A 16,177-nucleotide genomic window follows, 5' to 3' on the forward strand; every position below is an offset into this window, starting at 1 on the left:
TATTAACAATTCCAATAGAAATGCATTTGAATTTACACAAAGTCTTTTTTGGGGGGGGTGAATTTATATCTAAGGCATAATAAGAACAAAGTGGTTAAAAGGCCCCAATTCATGGTTAAATTTCGACAATTATTGTACATAGTGGCTTCTAAAAGATAATAGAATTTATGGCTGCTTTGGTAGCTTATCAATTCTTTGCAGTCACTTTGACTTTGGGAGTATTTTCCATTTCAGCCAAACTTCAGAGAGTAAAGCTTTGCTGTTTCCCTTCTGACTTTCCCTTATTTTGCTACAGATCTTACTCTAGCACCTCCATAGAAGAGGCTATGAAAAGGGGTGAGGACCCTCCCACCCCGCCACCGCGGCCACAGAAAACCCATTCCAGAGCCTCCTCCTTGGATCTGAATAAAGTCTTCCAGCCCAGTGTGCCAGGTGAAGTGCTCCCTTTCCCCCGAGCCTTTCCTTTTCCTGTTGGAGCCAGTGGTTGTGTTTCTGCCACAGAAGCCTCTGTGAGTCTGGAGAAAGAGCAGACCTAGCAGTTTCCCATCCCGTGAATGTCTTCATGTGGCTATGAGATTCTTGGGAGGGAAAGCAATTCTAGACAGATATATAGCACATGTGTCTGGAGCCTTGCCCACATTTGAGTTATGATCGAGACTTATGAAATTCTCTACCAAGAGGATATAAATGCGTTACCCCTAGGCAGCCTGCTGACTGCGTGGCTGGAGTCTTGTTCTCTGCACCATGGTAATTTGTAAACAAGATGATTGCTGTCTGTCATTTCCTCAGATGCTTGTGCTGTTCTTCTGTGAAAGATCTTGGTGATCAGTGCCTAGCCAGAACCTTCTTTTGAATTTTATCCTCGTGGAGAAGAATCCTGTGTCCTGTAGGGTTTAATGCTAAGGAGGCTCTAAATCTGACCAGAGGTTGGGTGGTTGGTGGGATCTAGGGCAAGGGTTCCTTCAGGCGGGCTGCTCTGGGGTTTCTGGGAATGGGACTTTCTTGAGCCAGCAGCTATATAACTGGGCTGGGGTGGGGGAGGCCAGAGGGGCCTGCCTGCTCCTCAGTTTCCTGTGAAGTAGAAGTCCTCCTAGGGAACCTAAGGCATGGAAGATGAGAGACATGCCTTTGTTTTAGTGAAGGTGATAGGATACAGTGCCATTCTGAGTGTTATTTTGGGAGCAGCAAGGGCCTTTCCACTGACTCATGCAGGCAAGCTATAAATACAATGATGTCCTGGAACTTTTTCTGTATGTGCATTTTAAATCAAGCCAGCCTCAGATGCTAGTGATTTGCAGATTACTATCTTTTCTACTAAAGCAAGAAAAGACTTTCCTTGGCTCACACATTAGCATGACCTCTGTGTCCAGGCAGAGTTCAGCATGTTTTATTTGTTCTAATAAAGTACTCTCCTCACAGTAAAGTTATAGATTGTTTTTTAATATACTAGAATCTGGAACTCTCTATCAAATGTAACTCTCTGCCATGAGTTCATCAGACAAAAATTTGCCTTGAATTTTCCCCCATACTTTGATCCAGATTCTGGCATAATTTCATAGTAACTGGTATTTAGGGTGTGAGTAACCATGGATGATGATGCTATAAAAATTTCACATGGCTGATGGATTATGACCTGGAAGATTTTTCTGTGGATGCAAGAAGATTAAAACAATCTGGGCAGCTATCATAATACCTTTCCCTTGCAAGGAGGGAGGCTAGAAATATGCAAGCATCTTTCAGGCCATGTGACCTAGCAAGGGGATGCCAGCTGCCTTTGACAATTGACATGCTGTGGTTTTTATGACATTGCATCATATAGTAGAAGAGACAAAACCAGATTTAAAGCTCAGCTGAGCTGCTTATTAACTGTTTGATTTTCATCAAGTGACATAATCTTTGTGCATTTCAGACTTCCAATTTATAAAATAGGGTCAATACTCCAGGGAGTTGTAAGGTTTTGGTAAGATAATAACGTAATCTGAATGCAAATTGAATATTCCTTATTTGAAATGCTTGGAAGTGTGTTTTGAGTTTTGGACTTTTGTGTATTTTGGAATATTTGCATTATATAGTTACCAGTTTAGCATCCCTAATCTACAAGTCTAAGATCTGAAATATTCCAGTGAGCATTTTCTTTGAGCTTCATGTTGGTACTAAAAAAATTTTGGATTTTGGGATTAGAGATCTTCAACCTGTAGTACTGTGTTTGACCCATAGACCTCAGTAAGCATCTGAGGCCCTTATTCCCATGGCCTGCAAGTACCAATAATTTAAGGCTCCAAGGGAAAGTCTTCACTGATGAGGATAAGGCTCCTTGACTCCCTTGACCCCAGTGGGCAATTCTGTGATTCTTTCTGCTAAGTTCCTCAGAAGGCTCACAGAGGCACCAAACCCCAATTGCCTGACATAATACCCGATTCATTAAGTATCTTTTCTTGGCTTATTTCCCTCCTGCCCTGTCTCACTTTCCCCATACCTGTTCTTAAGCCCTTGTCTCAGGGGCTGCTTTAGGGAGAACCTGAATTAAGACAATTTCCTTTGCTATCTCCAATGTCAGTATGACTTCAAGATGAAAAGTATTTTGGTTTGATAAATACCCTGGCAAGGACCCTTGTGGTATGTTCTGATAAAGGTAAGATTTAGACAATGACTAGCTAGGTGAGTGATGTCTATATTCATAGCCCAGTTCCATCTTTTCAGTACAAACTTATACAGATTAAATTTTAATGAGCAGTTTACATTTATCACATGAAGAATAGGAGGCTTCTGCAGTATGAAAAGCAGGTGGTGTCATTTGCATCTACTTTATTTCTATGTTAGTTAATTCTCACAGAAGAGTACAAGGGTCTATCTAAATTATGTAGACTTTTAGGGTATTTAATATTGCTAGAAATCAATTATTAAAATTCTGTCAAACTAGAAATGCACAAAATAGAGTCAAAACCTACTAGAAGAGTCCAGAGTCTAAACCTACCAGAAGAATCCACCCAGTGAGAACCACGTACACATATCATCGTCCCTTTGCTGCAGTTGTCTTTAGGTATCACTTTAGATAAGTGGAATCACATTATGGTTTCTGTTCTGTATCCTGCTCTTTCCAATTAGCCATCTTTGTGTTTCATATAGAGAATTGTATCATTCCATTCAATGCCCATATGATAAGTATATACCGTGATTGATTGTGTATTGATGGAGATTTCTCTGTCTCCCCCCGCCACCCCCTTTCTCCTTCCCCCTCTCTTTCTCTTCAACAGGCTTTCCTTTCAGGCCCACCTACTACCTCCTGACCCCTGGTTCTTTCCCACCCTTGCAAGCCTCTCTCTATCTCCCCCTCATGGTCTCCACACACCCCTGTCTCTTGTGCTTCTTGCTGTTCCCCTTCTTCCCTCCCTTCCTTCTCTGCTTCTTTTTTTGTCCGGCTTCTCCACCCCCACTTGTTGCCACAGGCAGGAACCTCCCTTTGCCAGCCAACTTCACTTTGTTCTTATGTTGTAAACAAGGCAGAGATTATTGATGACTTCATATCCATATCTTTGTTTCCTCATCTAATTATTTTCTTTGGCTAAATCCTACATGTTCAAGTTGCAGGGTCAAAGACTATAGATGTTTAAAGTGTAGATATATGTTGCCAATGGTACTATAGAAAACCTGTCAACTTACTCCATCATTGACAATGAGAGTGTTTCTTTACACCCTTGCCAACATGGCTTAACGTTCATCTTTTTAATCATTACCTATATGATAGGCACATATTTGCATTTCCCTGATTCCTAGTGAGGCTAAACATCTTTTCATATCATTAATGGCCATGAATATTTCTTTTTTTGTGAATGGACTCTTCAGAAGGCTCAGCCAGCTTCTGTTGCTACATCTCTCTTTACCAAACCATGGGGACCACTTGACTTTTCCTCATTTTGCTAGGAATTTTTGGACTTCACTTAGCTCAGGCACTTGGGATGTGAGGGTGGCTTTGGGGACGCTAACCTTATATGCTGCTCTGCTGGTCCTGTCCCTCCAGCTTCCCTGTATCCCGCTCTTTTGCCAGCTTTACCCCTTAAGACAAACTGTTCCTGGGCTGCTCTGTGTATAACAATAGAAGAAAAAGGAAAGGTAAAGAGCAGAGGGAAAGATGATGTGAACTGAAGCAAGATGTGCCCTTGAGTTGGAAGGGAAAGAGACAATGCTTAGCAAAAGGGGATTCAGAGGATTGTGAAAAATAGAGTGAATAAAGCTAAATTGCTGAGACAGGGTGGCCCAAGGTGGAGTGGGAGTGTGCAGAAGATACATGATGGGGAGAGGATGCAAAGAAGCAAGAATGAAAGAGGAAAATGAAGAGAAGGATGGGATGGCTTTACATAGGAGTGATAATGTCTATTCAAAGGAAGAAGTAGGAAATATAATACAAGATCAAAGATCCAAAGGAAGGAGAGTCCACAGACACTTGGTTTAGGATTCAAGTAGGATTAAAGGGAATTGTTTGGGAGTGGCATTAATGGCTTCAAAATGTATGAAAATAGGTAACATGATATGAGGGGAAAAGAACAAAAGACTCATTTCGAATGTACATCTATGAAAATGAATAGAGCCAACTTTGGAAACAAGGGACAATTGGCTTCAACTTTGATATCAGTAAAGAGAGTATAAACGTGTGATTTACAGTAGCCTAGACTATCCCAGGACTCTAGGTCTAGGCATCAAACCTAAAGCATGTGTTTTTGTAGGGAGAAGTTGATATACTATGATTGCCGTGGGTAATAGGGAGATCAACATTTGTAATAGTGGATCCAGGTCTTGGAGCCATTCCCTCACAGTCCCATACAGCTGCTGTTTTTTAGAGACAACAAAAACATGCAAGAAGGCCTGTCAGTTATAATACATGCAAAACCTAGAGGCAGTCAGACCCGGGACTTGCTCGGTGATGTTTAGGTTTTATAGCTCTGTACTTAAATTCATGAAACATCTTTTATTACTGAAATTCCTGTAAGAAAAATTGCACTGTGAAGCCAATACCCAACCTCCTTTTCCTCACTGAAACAGTTATTTTCATAAGGTGATTTTTTTTTTCATGAAAGGGGTTTCTTCTCTTCCACTGGGTTGCTGGAGACTGCCCATTCTTCCACTCTTGACTCTTACCCGCCTCTTCCAAAGCCATGCCCATGGTTTGCAGCCTGAGGTTTCCATGGTAACAGCACAGAGCCTTAGTTCTGCCTCTGCCACACAGCCCTGTTCCAGTCACTGAGCATCCAGCTGGCAGAAGGGGCAGAGATTGTGTGGAAGAGACATAGCCATTACTTTAAAGCTTCAGAAAGAGAACTTTCATCACTTTCACTCAAATAACAGGGAAAACCTAGTCTTGTGGTTATACCTAGACATCAGGCAGCTGGGAAATGTAGTCCCTAGCAGGGCAGCCATTTCCCAGTGATTACCCTTTTACTATAAAAGAAGAGAGTGGATGTTGATGGAAAGCCCCCCCCCTCCCAAATATGGCCAAATACACGAAAACCATTGTGATGGCTGAACAAAACACATTCATGGGCAGTGTCTGCCCATGGGTAGCTAATTTCGTATCTCTACTTTAGTCATACTGATAATAAAAATTCATTCAATTTCTCAGAGAACTAAAAATCAAGCTTCCATATGACCCGGCAATCCCTCTTCTGAGAATATACTCAGAGGAACATAAATCGCTGTACCAAAAAGGCACCTGCATACGTATGTTCATTGCAGCATTTTTCACAGTAGCAAAAACATAGAAACAACCCAGATGCCCATTGAAAATGGACTTGATAAAGAAAATGTGGCATATATACATGATGAAATTTTACACAACCATAAAAAAGAACAAAATCATGCCCTTTGTCACAACATGGATGCAGCTGGAGACCATCATAAGTGAACTTTCACAGAAACAAACAACTGAATGCCACATGTTCTCACTCATAAGTGGGCCCTGATTACTGGTCACACAAGCACAAGGGTGGAATTTGCAGGTGCTGGACACTGCTAGGGAGGGAAGGAGGGAAGAAGGATGGGCACTTGTGTCAGCATACTGGGTACCATGTCCACTGTCAGGGAAAGAGAGGGGGCCTGCTAGAAGCCAAACTTCACCTGCGTGCAACTTACTTATGTAAGTTATTTATGTAAATCCTCACTTGTACCACATGACCCTAAAATTTGAAAATATATTCCATAGTTAAGAAATTATGGTACATCCATACTATGGAATCCTATGAAGTTGTTAAAAAGAATAAGGTATGAATATATGTGGAAAGCTATCTGAGGTAAATTAAGTGAAAAACGTATAGTGCAGCATGTGTATATTTGTAAATATATGGACAATTTCAGGAAGGATACTTAAGAAGTGGGTAATGCTGGTTGCCTCTGGGAAAGGGAACAGTATGACTTAGGACAGGACTAGGAGACTTAGTAGGAGGCTTACTTTCTGTTGAGTACCTATTTGTGTCTTTTAAAATTTTACCTCATGTACACATATCACGTATAATTAAAGAAGTTTGCTTTTCATTCTTTAGCTGAAGTGATGGTACCTGAGAGTACCAGAGATGTCTTTCCTACCTGTCTTAAACTTGCCTACCATTCTGTATCCAGGGTATCTTTATGACAATCTGCTACCACCTCCTGGAATGCAGCTGAAATGACAGCAGCATTCTAGAGCATTTTTTTAAACCTCTGCTGTGTTATTCAAATTACATTGCAGTGCCTTTCCAACAGTGAGTAGTTTTGGAGGACATTCCAAAGCCTCCGTTGTGAGATGTACTGTTGGGAAAGTGTCATGGCTTTGTCTTAACTTGGAAGGTGGGTGTGTTTATTGAGTGGCAAATTGAGACATCTGCCCTGGGTTTTCTACAAATTAATGTTTGTTTCTGTAACTTAAGAAATACGAGGCAAGATCACCTCAAAAAAACAGGAATTATCTTTTGAAGGGTGGGCCCCTTGTAGTATAGACTTCTCCTGCTAGGTAAGTGTTCTAGGAACCCATCAGCATCACTGTACCAGCTAGCATTGTTGTGACAGGCTGTGTTGGGCTTCAGTTAATTTTTTTTGAATGCCTTTGCCCATTTCATGATGAGTGATTGATGAGCGCACCTGCCCACACTTTGCTGAGTGTTCAGCAGCTTTTTTTTGAGAAGGTAACTTTTTAATTGATATATAATAATATTTTGATACATGCATACAATGTGCTATGATCAAATCAGAGTAATTAACATATTCATTTATTTGTGTTGGGCACTTTTCAAATCTTCCCTTTTAGCTACTTTGAAATATACAGTAAAGTATTAACTATAGTCACCCTACTCTGGTATCAAACACTAGAACTTATTCCTTTTATATAACTGTATGTTTGTACCCATTACCCAACCTCTCTTCATCCTGCTTCCCCCTTCCCAGCTTCTGGTAGCCATCATTCTACTCTGTACCTCCATGAGATAAACTTTTTTAACATCTGTATATGTGTGAGAACATAAGAAGTTTATCTATGCCTGGATTATTTCACTGCACATAATGACTTCCAGTTCCATCCATGTTTAAGCAAATGACAGAATTTCTTTTTTTTTTTTTTTTTTTTTTGAGTTGGAGTCTCACTCTGTCACCCAGACTGGAGTGCAGTGGCCGCTCCCGGTCACCGCAGCCTCGACCTGCTGGGCTCCGGCGATTCTTCTGCCTAAGCCTTCCAAATAGCTGGAACTATAGGCGCCCACTACCACGCCCGGCTATTTTTGATTTATTGTAGAGATGAGGTTTCACCAAGTTGGCCAGGCGGGTCTCGAACCCGCGGGCTCAGGCAATCCACTCACCTCATCTTCCCAAAGTGCGGGATTACAGGCTGAGCCCGGCTAGTTTCATTCTTTTAAATGGCTGAATAATTTTCTGTTGTGTAAATATTGTTCAACAATTTTTGACCAAAAATGGCAAAATCCCCATGCCCCACCTTCTCTATTTACCTGATCTGACCCTGACTGACTTTTTTTGTTTCCCTGGATGAAAAAAGTCCTAAAAGAGAAATGTTCTTTGCCAATGTGGAAAAGGTGAAACAAACAAACAAAAATGGCAGAAGCACTCAAAGCCATCAAAATCGACAAGTTCAAAAACTGTTTTGAGCAGTGGAAAAAGCATCTGTATAGGTGTATTATATCAAAGTACTTTGAAGGTGACTGAAGTTTGAATGTGTAAGAATAAAATATACAATTTTTAATAAATAAATTCTGATTTTTTGGGGGTACCCCCTCATAGGTAAACCCCTTGGGAGTAAGTGATATTTTTAAGATCAAATTGATGTTTCAATGTTTCTAAAGGATGATGAATTTGGCCACGCAGACAGCTCTGACCTTATAGATTTCCTTGTTGTATTATTCCTGTTAGAGCTACTTATTCCTTTCCCCCCCCTTTTAATGTTTTTATTTTAAAGGTGTGGGGTACAATTCAGGATTAGATATACAAGTGTTCGTTATGCAGGTACCCTTGTTGATGAAGTATGTTCCCCCTCCCCTGGCAGATTCCCACTACTGCCAAACAGCAATAAAGAATACATACTTACTCCCTTTTAAAATCTAGTAGGATTATGGGATTCTTATTCTACCCTCAAACTTTTGGGTCCACAGTGTATATCCAGCCAAGGATTCAATTTGGCAGTCGGGGCAATTTTTTAAATGAAAGTTTTATAGAGATATAATCCATATACTATAAAATTCACTCCCTTAAATTATATAATTCAGTGGCATTAGTATACAAGTAACCATCAGCACTATTTAATTTCAGAACATTTTTATCACCCCCCACAAAGAACTCCATACTTATTAGCAGTAATTCCCATTTCCCCTTTCTTTTCTCCCAACCGTTGGCAACCACTAATTTACTTTCTGTTTCTATGGATTTGCCTATTCTGGACATTCTATATAAATGGAGTCATACAGCATGTGGTCTTTTGTGACTGGCTTCTTTCATTTAATATAATGCTTTTTTTTTTTTTGAGTTGGAGTCTCACTCGGTCGCCCACACTGGAGTGCAGTGGCTGCTCCCAGCCACCGCAGCCTCGACCCGCTGGGCTCCGGCGATCCTTCCGCCTCAGCCTTCGGAGAAGCCGAAATTACAGGCATGCGCTACCACGCCCGGCTGATTTTTTTGATTTATTGTAGAGATGAGGTCTCGCTGCCCAGGCGGGTCTCGAACCTGCGGGCTCAGGCAATCCACTCACCTCAGCCTCCCAAAGGCACGGGATTACAGACTGAGCCACCGAGCCCGGCTAATATAATGCTTTTAAGGTTAATCCACATTGTAGCATGCATCAATACTTCATTCCTTTTATGGCTAACTAAATAATCTTTCATTGTATGAATAGACCATATTTTGTTTAATTATCGGTTGATGGATACTTGTATTGTTTTTACTTTTTGACTATTGTGAATAATTCTGCTATGGACGTTCATGTTCAAGTTTTTGTGTAAACATACGTTTTCCTTTAAAGTATTTACATAGGGGTGAAATTTCTGGTTCACATGGTAACACTGTATTGAACATTTTGAGGATCTACTGAACCATTTCCCAAAGCAGCTGTACCATTTTGCCATCTCACTAGCAGCGTATGAAGATTTCAATTTCTTCACATCTTTGAAACACTTGTTATTGTCTGTCTTTTTAATTTTAACCATTCTAGTGAGTATGAATTGATATTGTTAATATTGTGGTATTGATTTGCATTTTTTAATGACTAATAATATTGAACATCTTTTTATGTGTACATTGGTCATATTTATCTCATCTTTGGAAAAATATCTGTGGAGAATCCTTGCCCATTTAAAAATTGGGTTATTTGTCTTTTTATTATTGATTTGTCTTTAGTATTGTAAAGGCTCTTTATATCTTCTGGATGTAAGTTCTATTTCAGATATTTGATTTGCAAATTTTCCCTTCATTATGTGAATTGTTCTTTCACATTTTTTGATGGTAACCTTTGTATCACAAAAATTTTTAACTTTGATGTGGTCCAATTTATCTATTTTTGTTTTGTTACTTGTGTTTTTGGTGTCATATATAAGAAACAGTTGCTTATCTTAAGGTCACAAGCATTTACTCCTTTTCCTCTAAGAATCTTCAGTTTTAGTCTTCAGTTTTAGGTCTCACATTTAGATCTGTTTTGAGGTAATTTTTGTATATGGTGTGAGACAGGAGTCCACATTCATTTTTCTGCATGTGGATATCCAGTTGTTCCAGCACCATTTGTTGCAAAGATTATTAATTCTCCCATTTAATTTTCTTGGCACCCTTGTTGCAAATATAAAGATTTATTTCTGGACCCTCAATTCTGTTCCATTACTCTGTATGTCTATACTTATGCCAGTATCACAATGTCTCTCAATAATTGTAGATTTGTAGTAAGTTTTGAAATAGAGAAGTGTGTCTTCCTACTTTATTCTCTTGAAAGATTGCTTTGGTTATTCTGAGTCCCTTGCATTTCCACATGGAATGCAGCGTGTCAATTTCTGCAAAAACAAAACATCCAACTGGGATTTTCATTGAATCTGTACATCAGTTTGGTTAGTACTGATGTCTTAATGTTAAGTCATCTGAATGCAGGATATCTTTACATTTATTTAAGTCTTTAAATTTCTTTCAACAATGTTTTGTAATTTTCAATATATAAGTCTTGCATTTCTTTTGCTAAATTTATTTTGAAGAGATTTATTCTTTTTATGCTATTCTAAATTTAATTTAAAAAATCATTTCCACAGTCTTCATTGATAGTAGTTTTTGTATATGGATCTTGTATCCTGTAATCTTGTTGAGCTTATCTATTAGCTGTCTGAACATATATTTAACTTAGATAATGAGGTAGGGAACATACTCATTATTGAACTTCTAGGACTTCTAACTGCTTGACTAATTCCACAGCTACCCATGAACTAAGGAGGAAATCCCCTTTAGTGCTTGGAAAACATCAAAGGTGTTGTTATTGAATGCTTGCATTTAGTTTTACTTTTTTCCCCTATCATATGTGAAACCAATTGATCTAGTCCCATTTATCAAGTAGTATATACTTTACCTAGGAAATGTCCACTCTGTCCTAAGTCACGTCCCCCCTATTTGCAAGAGTTGCTTCTGGGCTTTGTACTCCATTTATACCGAGCGCTGAATATAATAGTGATCATGGGCGATACGAATTTGAGTCTTTGTGCAGAGGACAATTGAAAGCACTTTATGTGCATTATCTCCAATCCTCCCAATAAGCTTGTGAGTTAGGTACTGCTTTATCACCATTTTACTGATGCAGAAACCGAGGTGCAGAAGTTAGTTTGTTCAAGGTCATGGAAGTACTAGCTGTTGGTGCTAGGCTTTAAACTCATGCAGTCCAGTGCTAAAGCCTACACTCTGCAGTCTCAAAAAGTGGCAGTGTTTCTCTTTATTCTACCCCACTTCCCTCTTCCAACTCATCTACTTAGTCAGATATTTAGTAGACATGTCTGCTCAACTGGTTCTACTGGAGGCAGACATCTTAGGACAGAGCTGGAGACATGATGCTATTATTTCTTTGGACACAGTCCTCCCCCTGCTTTACCAGTCAACTGAGGAACAGGACTTATCTTCAGACTTGGGAAGTTTGCTGCCACTGCAGCCATTTGTCTTTGAAGAGCCAAGGAGTGCCTTCTAGCTTTTCAGACCCAGCTCCTTGCTTTTGGTCCTGATCTTATTTGTGGTAGGGGGTCTGTCCTTAGAAATAACACACTCAGCATTTATACCGAGAGGGCACTAAAGGTGTCCCTTTGAGTGTTTCAGTAAAGTGGTAAAAGGGATTGGCTGCAGTATAGTGTCATGAGATTTGAAGTCTAGACGTTTGTTTAAATATAGAGAAGTATATTTGACCTGTTGGGCTAGATGAACATTTTTGGAGGTCAGAATCCTATCCAGGTAATTGCAGGCCTGTCTGTGCCAGTATTCAGTGTGAATATCTACTATATACTAGTCTCCGTCTTTGGAAGGTGTGGTTGCAAAGTTTCTATACTAGCAGTACAGTGGTTTGTGCCTGTGGGAGATGAAAGTCTGGTGAACATTTAGAGACTTGCCAAGGTGAGGGTGCATGTCAGTCCCACTAATGGGTAGGGTGGGTTTCTTTTATTCCGCCCTCCAGTTTTACAAGGGTTTCTGGATGGCTGAGTACTTTAACAAGGTAGAGGCAGGCTAGGAACATGGCTAGAATCCCCGAAAGAGAGAATGGAAAATGTTGTTGTACTCTGACCTTTATTTTAAAAATGTTTATAAAACTCATTTAAGTAATAGACAAATACCTTCTTGTGTTAAAATTCAAACATTACAGATCTATTCCTTGACCTTATTTCCTTCACGCCCAGTGTCCTTCCCAGGGTATGTCACCTCCTGACATTTTCTGTTGTATTTATGAATGTTTGTGTGTATCTATGAAATCAATTTCATGTTTTTTGTCTTTAAAATAATTGGCATCTTGTTGTACATGTTTTCTCCATGATTTTTCATACTCCATTATTTCTTGGGGTTATATCCATGTCAGTACCAATAATTTTGGTTTTTCTTTTATATGTATTTTATACACTGGCTACTAAAAACTGTATTATGGAAAATTTCAAATTTATGCAGAAATAGAGAACTCCTATCCCTAGATTGTTTTGAAGCAAATCCCAGATGTTATATAATTTTTTAGACAAACACTTTATATATCTCTAACAGATAAGGTCTTAAAAAAAGTAACTACTAACTATAATGTTGTCATATATAAAAAATTAACAGTAGTTCCTTAATATCATATATGTGACCAGTGTTTGATTCTCTGAATTGTCTCAAGTATATTTTTTTATACTGGCTTGTTCCAATCAGAATTCAAACAAAAGATACAAGCACATTGTACTTGTTTTGACATCTCTGAAGTCTCTTTTAATTGGTAAATTCCTCCTTCAATCTTTTTTTCTCCTTCCTATTCATTTATTCATTCATTAAAAATCATTCTGTAGACTTTTTCATATTCTGTATTTTGCTGATTGTTCTTCCATCTTCTTATTTCCTGTAAACTGGTAGATAAGTCTAGGCTTGGTGAAAATCAGTTTAGATTTTTTTTTGAGTGCTAGAGTGCCTGATCATGGCTCACTGCAGTTTCAAACTCCTGGGCTCATGTGGTCCTCCCACCTCAGTCTCCTGAGTAACTGGGACTACAGGCATGCACTACTACGCCTGGCTAATTTTTAAAAAAATTTTCTGTAGAGTCAAGGTTTTGCTATTTTGCTTAGGCTGGTCTTGAGCTTCTGGGCTCAAGCAATCCTCCAGTCTTGGCCTCCTAAAGTGCTGGGATTATGGGCGTCAGCCACCATGCCTGGTCCAGTTTAGATTTTTTTTTTTTTTTTTTTTGAGTTGGAGTCTCACTCTGTCGCCCAGACTGGAGTGCAGTGGCCGCTCCTGGCCACCACAGCCTCGACCTGCTGGGCTCTGGCGATCCTTCCACCTCAGCCTTCCAAGTAGCCGGAATTACAGGCATGCGCTACCACGTCCGGCTGATTTTTTGATTTATTGTAGAGATGAGGTCTCGCTGCCCAGGCGGGTCTCGAACCCGCGGGCTCAGGCAATCCACTCACCTCAGCCTCCCAAAGCGTGGGATTACAGGCTGAGCCACCGAGCCCGGCTCAGTTTAGATTTTTGAGAAGAATGCTTCCTAGTGATGCTGTGTACTTCCTACTGTATCACATTAAGAGAACTCTAATGTCTAATGCCTTTATTTTTGTGATGTTTGATTGATTAGTGAGTTTATATAGTAGCAGCCTCATCCATATGTTATGATAAAAATCCCTAACAACCTTTCAGATAATGGGCTTCTTTTCTTTAAAATTTTTAAAATTTCAATATCTTTAGGGGGTATAAATGATTTTGATTTCATGCATGAATTGTATAATGGCAAAGATATCTGGGCTTTAAGTATACCCTATTCCTCCACCTGTGTATATTGTACCCAATAGGTGATTTTTCATCCCTATCCTCCTTCCCACCCTCCCTCTTCTCAGCTGTCAATCATCATTGCCTACATCCAATGGTGTGTCAGTAAATGTTTAACAATCAACTGTTTGCCAGTTTTCATGATATAAACACTCCTGGCATGGCTAATTTTACTCTTACGGATGTGTCACTGAATGTGGAGCTGGGAATAAATGTACACAGTCAGCTCTTAGAAGCTGACATGAGCTGTTTTCAGAAAACCACTGCTTAGATTCATTATTTCATTGGAGTTGCAAAATGGTAATGCTCTATTTTATTTGTTTACCTGTATTAATTGGGACAATGGTTTATTCAATCATTTTTCTATTGCTGGACGTTTAGCTTGTGGTTGTTACAAAGCTTGTGAGCTGAATGAAGAGGATCACAAAACAATATAGTTCTTAGTATATCAGTAAATTCCTTATGCATCTGAGTTTATAGAATTCTTTTTTTTTTTTTGAGTTGGAGTCTCACTCTGCCGCCCAGACTGGAGTGCAGTGGCCGCTCCCGGCCACTGCAGCCTTGACCTGCTGGGCTCCGGCAATCCTTCCGCCTTAGCCTTCCGAGTAGCCGCAATTACAGGCACGTGCTACCACGCCCGGCTGATTTTTTGATTTATTGTAGAGATGAGGTCTCACTGCCCAGGCGGGTCTCAAACCTGCGGGCTCAGGCAATCCACTCACCTCAGCCTCCCAAAGGCGCGGGATTACAGGCTGAGCCACCGAGCCCAGCTGAGTTTATAGAATTCTATGAAAACTGAAATAGACTTCAGTGATGGTCACCAGGAAAACTGTCTTATTCATTTAACCAATATTTAATGAGCATTTACTGGGTTCTTGGCACTGTGGAGAATTCCAAGAAGAATACAGATATGGCCTCAAACTCTGCCAATCAGTATAATGGTTACATGTGATTGTAAGAAAGGTGCCAAGTTTGGGTGGTTGCTGACTAGAATGGTTCCTGGACATGTGGACAGAGGGTGCACAGGGCTGTTGAGCTAATCTTTAAAAGATAGATATGACTTTTTTAGAGCCAAATCCTGCTAGAGTCCAGCTCCAACGAGAGAGTCAGGGCCTGACTGGGGAGAATCAGGAAGCGTCGAAAAAGAAAAGACGAAGACTACAGGAATCCTCTTCCTGGGGAGAGCTCAAGACTCTGCCAATTTTTATTCAATTCTTACAAGCTTATATAGTTTTTTTTACTGACCCCTCTACCCACAAAATGTATCCCATGTTACACATTAAATGTTTACATCATGTTTTTTCTTTTGTTTATGGGGAAGTTGACCTTTACAAGTTTCATTTTGTTTCTTCCTGCTACCAGGTGGTGTAACAAAACACCGGCTGCCAATTTATCAGCCACGTCCTGTGACCTCTAGGTCACCTGAATCTCCCCTTCGCTATTCTATTTCTTTTCCTTTACTAATCTATTTTCTTAATTCTACCCTTATATATACTTTCAGCAGCAATATATTGACTTGTTTTTTCTTTTACATAACCACCCTTATCTTACCCACTATGAATTCTTAATACTATTAATTTAAAAATTTAACTTTCTTAATTCTAATTGCCTTATCTATATTACTTGCTATTTTCTTATCACCTATTTTACATTTTATATTTCTAAACAAAACATGTCTAAATCTACACTTATATATGAAATTAATCTTACTTCTAATCCTAAATGTATTTAATTTTAAACCTACATTAAGTGTATATAATTTTAAGTTTACCTTAAAACTTAATTATTTCCTATTCCTTATATTTAACTAATACCTACATCTATAATAAACATTTATCTTTTAATTATAACTGCTATCTATTTAATTCTAATCCTTACTTTAATTTTAACCTTTCTAATTAAATTATAATATTTCTTAAATCAAAAGGCATGTCTGTGTCTTGGTTTTCCCGAAAACACCTGTTTTTGGAGATACTCTGTCTCAATTTCTCACTTCCTCATCAATCACAACTGTCAATGTTGTTACTTATAAAGGGTGTGAGGAAGTACTTGTTTTTCCTTTTTAGCTAAAGGTTGCAAAATTTGCATTCCCTTGTCCCTTCAGGGGGGAAATTTTTTGCTGTTGAGCACTTTTTACGTTTTTATACATAGGTTTACTGCTAATTCCACATCCTTGCACATTCTAAGGGACACCCTTTTTGCTGCAATCTCACCT

General features: G+C 39.3%; 1 protein-coding gene across 1 annotated transcript in view; it reads left to right on the forward strand.

Moving 5' to 3' along the window:
- REPS2 (RALBP1 associated Eps domain containing 2) overlaps nucleotides 1-16,177 on the forward strand; it is a gene marked incomplete at its 5' end in the record, with an annotated part of 227,588 nt that overhangs the window by 142,437 nt on the left and 68,974 nt on the right. The window contains one exon of the mRNA XM_008060764.1: nucleotides 296-432. Coding sequence (XP_008058955.1) covers nucleotides 296-432 — 137 coding nt within the window. The remainder of the gene's footprint in view (nucleotides 1-295; nucleotides 433-16,177) is intronic.

The sequence above is a fragment of the Carlito syrichta genome, unplaced genomic scaffold (genome assembly GCF_000164805.1).
Source record: "Carlito syrichta isolate Samal-C Ts95f unplaced genomic scaffold, Tarsius_syrichta-2.0.1 Scaffold304715, whole genome shotgun sequence".
NCBI classification, from domain to species: domain Eukaryota; kingdom Metazoa; phylum Chordata; class Mammalia; order Primates; family Tarsiidae; genus Carlito; species Carlito syrichta.